The 12994-nt window shown below is 47.3% G+C and overlaps 4 protein-coding genes across 4 annotated transcripts; 2 read left to right on the plus strand and 2 right to left on the minus strand.

Annotated features, from left to right (window-relative positions):
- Window positions 1-53: 53 nt before the first annotated feature.
- LOC128717912 (zinc finger protein ZFP2-like) lies at window positions 54-1360 on the minus strand. The gene is made up of 2 exons (XM_053811589.1): window positions 1226-1360; window positions 54-1157 (listed from the first exon to the last, which is right to left on the minus strand). The coding sequence occupies exons 1-2, from the start codon at window positions 1358-1360 to the stop codon at window positions 54-56; spliced, it is 1239 nt and encodes a 412-aa protein (XP_053667564.1).
- Window positions 1361-1785: 425 nt separating this feature from the next.
- Window positions 1786-2339, plus strand: LOC128707473 (UPF0587 protein CG4646). The gene is made up of 2 exons (XM_053802425.1): window positions 1786-2038; window positions 2101-2339. The coding sequence occupies exons 1-2, from the start codon at window positions 1786-1788 to the stop codon at window positions 2337-2339; spliced, it is 492 nt and encodes a 163-aa protein (XP_053658400.1).
- A 1467-nt stretch (window positions 2340-3806) lies between these two features.
- On the plus strand, window positions 3807-6511 carry LOC128708551 (protein pygopus-like). The gene is made up of 2 exons (XM_053803528.1): window positions 3807-4058; window positions 4127-6511. Exons 1-2 carry the CDS (start codon window positions 3807-3809, stop codon window positions 6509-6511), a joined length of 2637 nt encoding a protein of 878 aa, XP_053659503.1.
- A 3737-nt stretch (window positions 6512-10248) lies between these two features.
- On the minus strand, window positions 10249-11579 carry LOC128707013 (N-alpha-acetyltransferase 30A-like). The gene is made up of 2 exons (XM_053801956.1): window positions 10491-11579; window positions 10249-10413 (listed from the first exon to the last, which is right to left on the minus strand). The coding sequence occupies exons 1-2, from the start codon at window positions 11577-11579 to the stop codon at window positions 10249-10251; spliced, it is 1254 nt and encodes a 417-aa protein (XP_053657931.1).
- Between the last annotated feature and the right edge of the window lie 1415 nt (window positions 11580-12994).

Consider the following 12994-nt stretch of genomic DNA (forward strand, 5'->3'; position numbering starts at 1 on the left):
GTTTAGTGATAATAAATACAGTTAGATGAATTACAAGCGAATCTTTTTTTTTGTTATCGCGAAGGCACCCGTTTCACGGTGCTTCTTTTATTCGGAAAGCCAGCGGAACCGGAACGAGTATTGGCCACTGTTGCCTTGCCGTTCGTTTGCTTCCCTTTGCCGGTGGGCTGCTTGTTGCACATGTGTTGGATGGTTCGATGTTTCTTAAGCTCCCCTGATTGTCGGTACGATCGATCGCAACGATCACACTTGTACGGTTTTTCCCCGGTGTGTATCATAAGATGGCGGGTATAATTTTTCTTCGCCGTAAACTTTCGCCCACAAATTTCACACCCATATTGTGCGAGCTTTTCTGCCGCTTTTGACGACGCTTTGATGTTGTTCGGTTTGTTGCGTTTGTCGGGCACTTTTCGTTTCGCGTGTCCATTATTCCCCTGCTTTCGTTCCATTCGTTTCAGCTTATAGCGATGCATTTTCCGTTCATGGGTAAGGCTGTTGATGCGCGTGGAAAACCGAAGCGTACAGATGCGGCACTGGAACGGACGTTCGTTTGCGTCGTGGTACGAAATGTGTTTGCTCGCTTCCCGTACCGTTTTAAACACCAACCCATCACATTCCGTGCAGGTGTATGGCACATCGGTAAAGTGGCTCGGCATATGGTGGGTAAACTGCAACGAGCTTTCGAACGTGACTCCACAAAAGTAGCACTTGTATCGGGGCAACTGGATCAGTGACAGAGAAGCAGGGCAATCGATTTTAGTGACGGTGGGTTGATTTTCATGAATCGGTTCACCCTTAACATCCGCATCACAGTGCAGATCTGTGGTAGCATCGTTTGTTTCCTCATCGGTGAATGTGCGATCATCAGTGGTACATTTTTGAGAAGATGCACCTCCCGATTGATTATTTGGAACAGTTTCAATTGCTTGGCTAAGCGCTGACCCTCCGACTTCGATGTTCGCATTGTCCAAAGTGTCGGAAGCAAAGGCAGTATAGACGAGCTCTTCCACAAATGCTCCGACCGAGGGCTGACTGGTTTGGTGTAATTCGCGTAACTTGCGATCATTTTCTACGAACAGTTGCTTGATCTTGTGCACCGTATTTATACGATTCACGCACTCGAGGCAAAGCGATAGCAGCCGATCGTTTTCTAAAACCTGTGCAGAGCATTAAAGGTCATCAATGTTCACGAATGTTCTGACGGAACGGAAACCGGCACACTTACCTTTATTACAAACAACTCATCGATTAGCTGCGACAGAACATTCCCTTGGAAGGTATCGAAAACAGAAAAAACAAGCGATTCTGCCTGTGGATTATTAAGGCACAATCTGCAACAGGACGGCGAGAGCAAATCCATTGCTTTAGCTTAGTTTTTCTTTGCTGATTTAACAAGGCAGCTATTCAGCCAACTACAGAATTGCAATGGCGGTAAACAATCGGTGTAACCTCCCTTCAGCAACGTTATTGCATTGAGCCATTTCAAAAGGCGAATCAAGAGCACTCAACGATGTCTGATAAACGTAAGACTGGAGCAGCTGTCAAATGGAATGTTTTCAAAACATACACTCCATAGAAAAAAAGAAACAAATAAAAGATTCTCAAAATTGCCATGTGTGTAGCTATGCCGGTTCTAGATTAGTAGAAAAAAACTTCTCATTGCATATTTATTTCCTCTATTATCCTGTTAGTGCGAAAAACACCGCACACCGAGAGTTTCAAACCGTACTGTTGCATAGTACATACCTTCCGAAACAAACCTTTCTACGGCACCGGGCAATCAACATGGGCAAAATTGGTTTGCAGATAAAAGCCACGCTGGAAAACATCGAGGAGCTAAAAACGAACCATCCCAACTATGCGTTTTTCCTGAAAATCAAATGTACAAATTGTGGCGAAGTATCCGACAAGTGGCATGATCTGACCGAGAGCGAACACATCAACGAAGACTCGCGCAATCCGAAAGGCTTTAATTTCCACATGAAGTGCCGTATGTGTTCTCGTGAGAATAGTATCGACGTTATCGAAGGGTCCAACGGTAAGGCTGTGGGAAAGACAGGCGAATCATTCACAATAAATTGCACACTGCATTCTTTACAGCAAGCTACACCGAACAAGATTCCGGCAAAAAGAAAACAATCGTCGCCTTCGACTGCCGAGGTGTGGAACCGATCGAATTCAGCCCTCGCTCTGGATGGATTGCTAAAGCGACGGAAAACGGACCGACTTTTGAGGATATAGATCTGTCGGAGGACGATTGGGTAGAATATGATCAGAAGAATAACAGTTCGGTCGGTGTTTACGAATTTGAGTCTGATTTCGTAAAAATGAAGAAATGAGCGGTTTTTGTGGTGCGATAATAAATAATTTGAATTTCAACCAATATGCAATGCACGTTTTTGGTTAAGTCAATTTGTAAAGGAAAGGAAATTTATAAAGAAACAATAGAAAGTGGCAACAATCTTGCATTTATTGTTTGAAGTCATTCTAGACGATGGAGGCAAACCAATGTGCGATTATCGAAAGCAAAATCCCGTTTACAGGGATGCGTTCTTTGCTCTAAATGTTTTTTCTTCAAACACAATGGACGGTTAATCGGTCTCAATGGGTGCATTATCCTGTTTATTTTATTTTATAAAAAGTTAGCTTTAACATGAAATTTTCGCTATTTTAAAGCACTTTAAGTAAGATAATCTCACATACAAATCATCAGATGTAAATTTAATGGCAAGGTAACAAAAATGTGATGCTTCGCTTGAAATATTCTTACAAATGACAACGATTATTGATAAAATTTATAATATATGTATTAACCAGGACAATTTCTAATTCTATTTGTTAATTTGAGTGTTTTTTTGCGCTATTTTTATAATACTTTCCATTATCAGTTGTCATTGCATACCACCGTAGGCTGAGCCCGTAGTGCTGCGGTGGACGCCGTGGTGCTTAATCGAAGCTGTCAATCAGCAAATCACCAACATTACCAAGGGCCAACACAAAAAAGGCAGCAGCAGCAGCATCAATAATAGAAACTTACCTTCAGCCGAAATCCGTGGTTCGCGATACCCGGGGTACTCCGATTTCGTTGTCGTCGAACGAAAGTGCCCTAGCGGCACACCACCGCTTCGTGGCCAACATTCGCTCGACTAACGTCGGTACAGTACAGCACGCAACGCAGTGAATCGCAGCACGCGAAGGCGTGCGAGGGGTAGTGGGCAAACAGTGAAGTGCGCGCGCGGTACCCGGGCCACCGTAGGGTAGCTTCTAAGTGGGCTCGTTGCGATTCCGGAGCGTGATCCTTTATTTATTTCGTCCCAATCGTAGGTGAGTTACGGAAGAATTCACTGTGGAGTGCGATAGCGCCAAAGTGTCGGTTGTTGTGTAGAAGCAGTTGTTTACCTTCGCCACAACGCACAGGTCCGCGCCGTTCTGGAGAGGAAAAAAGTCCTTTGTGCGTGTGTGTGGATCGCGTGGGTTTGGTGTTTATTGTTCCGGTCGCATCCCGAGTGTCCTCCCAACGGAAAGGTGCCAAAAGTGAAGTTTTAATTAAGTGCGCTGTGATTGCAAATATCTGTCATCCGGAAGTTTTTGAGAGGCAGCTGGCGGTTGCCTTGGTGAGAACATTTGCAGTATGGTACGGTGAAGGTGGGTGCTTTGATTTGCAACGCGACACCATCGAGTGGATTTGCACAACCGTGCAGACGCGGACACAGGGTATATTGAGGCATATTATTGCTTGGCCGCCGTCACATTAGATTTCTCACCGTGCCCTCAGATGGTCATACCCTGAGTGTCGGGGGAGTGGAATGCTGTACGATTATCAACCGCAGTCTTATCAGCCGCAGCAGCCCCTGCCGCAAAGAGGACGCGGAGGAAGAGGAGGAAGAGGAGCAGGTGGTTCAAGACTTGGTACAGGAACCTCTGCCGTGATGCCGAAGAAGGATTCCAAATCCGATGAGGGAGGCCGCAAGAACAAGATGAGTCAGGCGGCTGCGGCCAAGCTGGAACAACAGCAGCAACAGCAGCAGCAGCAACAACAGCAGCAACAGCAACAACAGGTACCAGAACGCATAATCTACCTTACGTTAGTCGTTTAGTAACAATGCCTTCCTATTGTTTATTTTAGGACGATGTATCGGGCATGAAAGGCGGTGGTCCCGGTACGGGTCGGCCTGGTTCCGTTGGACCGGGAGGAATGAAACCGTCGGACGCTTGCAGTATTAACGCGGGCGGTGGTCCCGGACCGAACAGCGGTGTTATGGATGCGCTGGGTAAGGCTGGCGTTCCGGTGATGGGAGGTGGTGTGGGTGGCCCTCTAGACGGTGGTGGTGGTCATCCGATGGATGGGAAGATGAACCCCGGTTTGGCCGGTATGATGGCGGGCAACAAACCGTCAAACAAGCTGGAGTACACGCAGCAACAGAGCCAGATATTTGTGTTCTCGACGGCGCTCGCGAATAAAGGCGCCGAAGCGGTACTGAGCGGACAGTTCAACTCGATCATTGCATATCACTGTGCGCAGATGCAGAAACAGAACCGTCTCGGCGGCCCCGGACCGGACGAGATGACCGGGAACAGTGTGGGACCGGGCGCGATGTCACCGTGGATGGATCACGGCCACGGACACGGTTCGCCCGATCATCATCCGATGGGACCGCGGGGCATGGGCGGACCGGGTGGTCCACCGGACGGTATGAAAAAGTCAGCCACCATTCACCATACGGCCAATGCGTCCTGCCTGGAGAATGACGGCTCGTTGCCGATGTTTGGCGGCGGTCCCGATGGGCACATGCCGCCCCACATGCGCATGGGACCGGGCGGGGGAGGGCCGCTCGACCCGTCGATGGTGATGGGGAAAAAGTCGGCCACCATTCACCACACGCCGAACGCTTGCATGGATCAGGACGGGAGCGGTCTGCCGATGTACCCGACGGATGGGCACGGAGGGGGGCCACACATGCGCATGAACCCGGACGGAATGTCCAAACCGTCGACCATTCATCATACGCCCAGCTCATGCATGGAGGGTGACGGTAGCGGTGATCCGACCGTGGGAAGCCACCCGGGCGTTAAGATGGAAAACCCGTCACCCGTTGGGTCGCACATTTCGCCGAGCGGTGGTGGTGGAGTGCCTGGTGGTGGTCCGGGTGGTGGTCATGGAGGAGGTGGACCCGGTATGGGTCCGGGAGGAGCGGGCGGTGGTCCCGGCGGCAGTCACTCCAGCTCGACGATAATCGACCAGATGAACTCGCTGGTGGCGTCACTCCCGCTGATGAAGGGTGGCAATGTACTTTCGCAATCGCGTGGCCATCCGCAACCGTCGCTGCAAGGTGTAAAAGTGCCGGACGAAAATTTAACGCCCCAGCAACGGCAACACCGGGAGCAACAGCTCGCCACGTTACGCCAGATGCAGAAGATGTTCTTTCCCGAGCAACGCGCCATGGGCATGGATCCGCACGGCATGGGCATGAGGCCCCAGTTTCGGGGGCCTGCCACCGGTATGCCGCCGGACTTCGGGGGACCACCGAATCGGCCGCTAAATCCTGCCTTTATGAATACGCCCCTCGGTAGTGGTGGTATGGGTGGCCCGGTGGACGGTGGACCGGGTCCGGGGCCGGGACCCGGTCCCGGTATGATTAACGAACAGATACCGCCGATGCAATACAACAAACCGAACATGATGAACCCGGGCATGTACGGAGGTGGCGGTATGGGAGGCGGCGGTCACGGAGGAGGCGGAGGTCCGATGGGTGGTCCAATGGGTGGCCCGATGGGAGGTCCCGGTGGTCCGATGGGTGGTCCGATGGGTGGCCCAATGGGTGGACCTGGTGGTGGTGGCCCAATGAATCGTATGTACAAAGCAGACCCCGACCCAATCTTTCCACCCATGACGGAGATGGGTGGATATGGCGGTGGAGGCGGGGGCGGTGGCGGTGTGATGAATAATCATGGTCCTGGTATGTTTAATCCCGGCATGCAGCAACGAATGGGTATGCCACCGGGCGGTGGTGCTGGTGGACCCGGACCCGGTGGTGGACCGATGGGTGGCGGGCATATGGGGATGGGTGGACCGAAGATGGGACCGGATCCGTCGATGCTTGGTGGCCCCGGTGGTCCGATCCCACAGTCCCCCCTGATGGATGATGACCTCAGCAAGGGTTCGATGCAGCAGCAGCAAATGATGCTTCCCGCAAATCCACCTCTTCCGCAGCAACCGGGCACACCGACGGGTGGTGGTGTCGGTAGCAACGGTGGCCCCATGTCGGTCGGCATGAATCCGGGCCTGAATCCCAACGGCGCCAACGGTACGGTCAACAATAATGGTAAAACGAAAGAGCCTTCCGTTTCGCCGGAACAGCAACAGCAGGGTGGCCCTGGCTCGAACCAGCAGCAACAACAGCAGCAAGGACCCGGCAGTCAACAGGGGCCCTTGACACCGCAAACCCCCCAAGGCGGACAGCAAACACCCGGGCCACCACTCACTCCACAGACATCGATGGCCGGTTCGTAGAGCCCGTCCAACCTACCACCCAACCATACTCCCACCCCCCCAACAGACCCCGGAATGATTGTTTCTTTAATTTTGCGTGCGTGAATGAAAGATAGTGTGAGAGTGAGAAAGAACACGTTAGGGAAGGAAGATGCGATAATGGCCAGGAAAACATAACGTTTTGTCCTTGGTTGGGACACATCTTTCCTTAGTTTTGTTTTCATATACAAGGAAGAAGTATACATAAAAAAAAACACGTAAACACTTACACAAAGTCCCACACACACATACATGAGCAACAAATCTGCCTTATCACTACCGATGAATACGAGCAAAGCAAAAGAAAAGCAAACAAGATGCATAAAACCGATAACCTGCAAACAGAAGAAAAAGAGATACGAAAAGTAAAACTATACAAATAGGACACTGAAGAAAAAAAGCGAGGAAGAATGGAAACGAAGCAGCAAAAAGCATTTGAAGAATAGAGAAAAGATAGGGTAAGGAAAGTGTAAATGCAAGAAGTAAAAGGGAAATGCATACAGTATGAAACAAGGGCGAGATGAGATGGAAAGAGTAGAGCAAAAAAAACGTAACAAGCTCTCTGAATGCAAAAGGGGAGATTGCAAACGTGCTGTTTTCTGCTTTTATATCCTGTTGCATTCTTTGGTTTGCGGGCGTGTAACCGTAGTTGGTGCTGTTGTGTACAGGAGAACTTGATATGTAATAGCTGCTTATTAGTCCGTTTAGTAGTGTTCTGTGTTCCGTTCTATTTCGACCTGGATCGTTTGCCTTTTATTTTTTTTTAGTATATTTCTTCTGCTCTCGTTTTGAAATCAAGTCATGATCGAACGATCCTCCTCCAAATGTTATAAACTTCTGTTTCTGCATATACTCTCCTCGCCGTACGCTACTGGCTCCGCCTATGCGCCTTATTTCAATCTAATTTATCAAAAGCAAACAATCATTACGATCAGCGTCAGTTTAAGGCATTAAATTTTGTTTCTTTTCATGTACCACATAACGTAATTAGGTTCATTGTCGCTAGCTGATGTATGAATTTTGTGTTTACTCCTCATTGCACCGTTAGGGCAAGGAAACATTTTACCTCAAGTACGACGAATCCTTCCGGGAGGAAATTCGGCCCGAGTGCTGGAATTGGATCGACTCAATCTTTTTACGCCACCACCTGTCTCCCTGTTTTGCTCTTTGCCACGAACTGTTTGTCCCTTTTCTGTATGCGTAGCGTAAATAAAATTTAACACAATTGATTGTAACAAAAAAACAAAAAACAACAACAACCGAACCTACATGTTGTGGGCAATGCTTAATTTCAAGTAAAAAATCCTTCACCGACGGCTGAAACATGGCGTACTACGGTGCTCTCGATCATATTACCTCAAGAGTTAGTATCATTTGTTATATTTTTTCTCGTACTCTTCCCGCTTATCAGCAGCGCTCGCGCGCTCCCTTGTTTATTTAGACAAATTGCAATGGAAAATCAACAAAAAAAAAGCGAACGATTGTGTTAATGCAAAACCGATAGCAATACTAAATATATTAATCGCGATCCTCGTTGCCCAAGCTGGCAACAACACTGTACCCGGACAAAAAGGAGAACGTTTTGTGTGTTGCTTTCCGCGTGGGAGACGATAACTCTGCTCAAATGAAAGGCCATGGGGTGTGTTGTATCGTGAATGTTAAATTTAGCGAAAACAGATTAAGCAATTTCGTTTAGCTTTCTAATGGCGTGACTGTTACCTTTATGTTCTACCTTTGTTTTGCCTTTCTCCTTGAATTCTGTCCCCCTTTTGGAAAACACCCTTTGTTTGGGTGTTGTACAGTCGGCCACAGTGTAAGAAGGGTACAGTATACACAAGTTTAAAGGAAAACCACCCTCTCAACCAACAACAGAAGAAGTATCCGTATGAAACCCGACGAGAGGGAAAAAGAAAAGATAACCGAAGGATTAAACCAACCACACACAAAAAAAAAACAAGATAATGGAACAGATAAAATCGAAGGAATATTTAGCAAATAAGTATTAACAAGAAAGATCTTTAAAGTGTTGAATAAAAGAAGGAAAAAAACATGTAATAATTTTATCCGCCACGGTGTCGTGTGTTTTGCTTCCCATTACCATACCACGAAATCGTGAAACGATCACATTTTGATGTTTGATTTTATTTGTTTGCTCTTTCATCATCGTGTTCATCTTGCTTGATTACCTTTCACTATATTTACAATGTTATGATGCGTGTTTCGGATTTAGTGTTCGCATACGCTTTGTTTTTGCCCTTTTATTTGTTATAATTTCACCCTTTTCTTCCCTACTAGGCTAAATTTTGCCCATTTCTTCCCAATACCTCTCCCTACTAACGCAAACCGAAACCGAATTGAAATCTCTGACCCGATAAAGGGAGAAAACCGGAAATTTACTCGCTTTGGGCAAAGTAAGAGTGCAGGGAACCTTACTGCTACGCCATGCGGTTGCAACATGTTAACTGTTTACATTTGCGAAAAAAACACACAAACACATTTTCCACATTACCGAAATCGAAACAATCGGACACATTCGGTTGCCGTGATGTACTACCCTCTAAATAATTCTGGCTTAGTGGTCGACAAACGTGCGACCTTCCCTAAATCTGGAAGCACACAATATTCCGCACATGAGAAGAAGAAAAACAACCCAACAAACGCTAAACACATATGCACACACTATACGCAATACTATATATTACAAAACAAAGATTACAACTGCTGTTTGTTGTACAGCTTTCCGTTTTTTTTTTTTTTTTTGCAGTGCCTTATCCTTTTTGTGGAAAGCTGCGCTCTATCCGCTGGCTTACGGTGCATTCATTCATTCATTCATTCGTAATAAATTATTTGTGCTAGTTTTGTTCTTCTCGGTAGGCAAATTACAATGTACAACAAAGAAAAGACATCATGTACTGAAAAGCGGTACCGAATCAGTCAGTCAGTGTGATTAAAATTGTGCCAACAGCATATCATTCGATAGATTTTCATTCGCTGAAGACACATAATAGGAGCACGGTGAAGGAGTGCTAGGAGTCGAACATCTTGATTTAACCAAACCCGCAAGGATTGTCAATTGCCGGGGTTTAATCAATCTCGGGCGATGATCGGGCGATGCTGCGAATACCAGCAGCACATCAAGTTCTACGCATTTCACCAATGATGATGCAGCGTGGTAGAAAACAAGGAACGATTTTTGATAAACTTTCGCTTCCTTTTTGGTAGGCCGAGTTTCCTCCTCCGATCAAGACAACTTTTGAGTTTCTCTCGAAGAAAAGCCGACTCCGATTGTTTGGTCCAACATTTGGTAGTGTAACGGCAAATTTAAAAGGAGAAAAACGTATCATTAAATATGTTGCAAAAAAAACTAATACGACAATCAATTGGTATAATTAGCTCGGCCAGGCCAAATCGCAACACTTTCCAAATTAACGCTTATCTTTTATCCACCAGCAAGCTTACCGACAGTGAGTATCAGTTTTGCAGGCTCAAAGGAGTATGTCGCTCTGCACAAGAGGGGGGAAACAACGTTTCCTTGGATTTCATTTCTACGATGAGAAATCTTGAACCAGACGAATTATCTTCAATCGTGCGCCAGATGGTGGAGATAGCACTATATCAACTAGGAAACTATCCACATCTGATTTTCAAACATGCCTTTTGCTGGTTTGTGCATCCTTCCAGTTTGCTGGTTTTTGCGATAAGAAAGAACAAGGACATATTCATCTGAACCACAGCTTAAGCCGTAACGCATCGACACCGTTTAAATAGTAGTGAAAGAGCCGTTTGTCTCGCACGAAGCCTAAATTTTCGTACAATCGCAATGCCGGTTGGTTCGTGATTTCCGTCTCCAGCACCACCTCGTCGGCGTTATCTTCCAGCATGGCCTGCAAAATAAATGGCACAAAACGGGAATGTTAGCATTGGTGTTGGAATACGAACCTGTCCACCACCGTTGCCGTACCTGTATTGCTCGCTGCACGAGTGTGGTACCGATTTTTAGCTTTCGGTAGTCCTTGTCCACTGCCAGCATTGCAATGTATCCGCGACGCGTTTCTTGATGGTGTATGTCTAGCTTGCAGACGATCGCACCGACACATGTGTCCCGGTGCAGTGCGAGGAAGCACAGCTTTGGCCAGTTGTGTATGAAGTAGCGATAAGTGTAGATCGAGTACGGTTCCGACAGATCCTTCTGTATCAGTGCCATAATGGAAGGCATTTGCCGTTCCGATTCGTAAACTTGGTACGCGATTTCCATCGGGGTGAGTGCCGGTTTGCTTTCGCCACCCGTTGACAATGATGTTTTCGATGTCGATGGGACACAATCGCCCGTTGGTTCCGTTACGCTCTTCAGCACATTACCAACGGCCGGTTCGCCCTGTTCGCTAGCTATCGAGCCCTGGAAGGCTGATGATGTTGGCTGAGATTTACCTCCGTCTTCACTTTCCTCGTTTCCGCTCTCTGTACAGGTTGTGTTTGTGGGTGCTTTTTTCGTTTGCCTACTGCGGTGCTTTTTCCTACCGGCCGTACTCTTATCCGTTGAAGTTCCTGCGCGACTTGTTTCTTCACTAAGTGCGCTGCCAGCACCCGGCAACCCGTCAGCACCGCGCTTTGGCAAACCATTATGCGTCAGTCCATTACGACCGATTTGAACACACTGCTCCAGCTTCTTGCTGATCGCATCGACGGACGTTACTGGTTCCTCCGGCAGTCCGTTACTATGACTACTGCTATGGTTACTGCTATTCCTATTACAATTACTATGTACACTCACTGTTGTATTCTGTTGCATCTCCTTCGCTAGCACAGCCTTCAACGGTTTCGTCATCGCTGCGTCTGTGGAGCCGGGGATTGTCATACTCGTTTCGCCCGTCATCTCCGGCTCGGACAGACTATTTTTAGCTTTATTTTTCCTTTTGGCCTTTTTGCGCCTTCCGGCACCACTTGCTACCGCCGCCATAGTATTTTCCTCCGCCGACGTTGTGTTTCCATTGGTGAGCTTTGCGCTTGTTCCCGTTTCCGTCGGACGATCGTCCGGTTCGATAACATCCATTCGGATGCAAAACGGGTTCTACTTAAGTTTATGCACTGTGTGGTTGCGTTTCTGAAACCCTAAAAGCTGCCCGATAATCGAGGAGGCTGGCAGCTATCGGAACTGTTAATTCCTTAGCAGAAAATAATGGGGAACAATCACTTCGCACTTGGGCGACTAGCAGCCAAATTTGGTTTAGGGGGCAGCGAGAGCTGATTTGTCACCGAAGTGGTATATCGATTCCTTCACCGTGTCGTACCTGTTCACCAGTGCGTTGCGATCCTCGATCAATCATACGGTTTTCGTAATCAATATCATTTTTTCTGTTCCGCTTTTTTTTGGACTGCCCTTCCTGGCCTTTCCCAACCAGGGGAGTTAACCTGATGTATCGGTTCAACGGGTCGTTGGTCCTGGTAGGGAGTGGATTTTACACAGGAATCGACCTTTGCGTGTTCGAACACGCTGCCCTGTCCAAGGACAAATTCTCGTCTGGTCGTCGAACAAAATAGGAATTGGGAATTAAACGATGAGTATCAAAATACTGATGCACTTTTCCTGCGGATGACTACTTGTGTGTAGTCTTTCTTTTTTTTATTTTGCTAGTTTCACTACCAGTGGTGTTGCAGCACCCACTATTGCTGTACCTTTCTTGCACGTATTCTTTGGCAGTGAACTGTCAACATGACCAAACGAAAGGCGCTAGCATTTATTATGTAGGGTTGAAAGATTTCGCTAATGTGCAAAAGATGTCTGAACTGAAAAGAACTTAACTGTGCGTGTAGAAATATTGTGTGAAACAAATCTTAGCACAGACATATTCTGCTCTGTTCGCTAATCAAGATTCATACACGAACCTCATCAGGTTAGGGGGCGAATTGATAAATCAGTTTTTGGAGTACAAAATGCCCAATGAAAACGATTTTCATATTTTACTAAACCGACAAACCCCTCTGGAAGCATATTGCAACATGAATCATTTGCGTTTGAATCATGAAATTGGTATTTTTTGTTTCGTTAATTTATCTGTCAACACGATCCGTGGACGGGATCTCTATTAACCTCATGCATGTTGCTCGCGGCTCAGCTGACTCTCTCAATTCGCAACGAGATAACGACGGAAGGAAGGAGAGAGTGAGAGAAAGAGAGCGAAAACCGGGTCTTGTGCGGCACCAACACATACGGACAGGGAACCAAACGGCATGAAGCTGATCGTCTAGAACCCAATCTCATCGGATACAGAAACCGGACCGCATTATAATCCGTCGGGACGGCGTTGTTGGGGTCGTGCGTGAACGAAACAGCGTGTTTGGTGTCCAAGCCATCACCGTGTACATCCCTTTCCGCAGTGCAGCACAGTTAACGTGTGTGTGTATATGTGTGTATAGCATCAGGGTGCCCGGGTTTTGGCCAGTTCGGCACTGCCGTAAGGTTTCACG

The sequence above is a fragment of the Anopheles marshallii genome, chromosome 2, assembly GCF_943734725.1.
Source record: "Anopheles marshallii chromosome 2, idAnoMarsDA_429_01, whole genome shotgun sequence".
Lineage (NCBI taxonomy): Eukaryota > Metazoa > Arthropoda > Insecta > Diptera > Culicidae > Anopheles > Anopheles marshallii.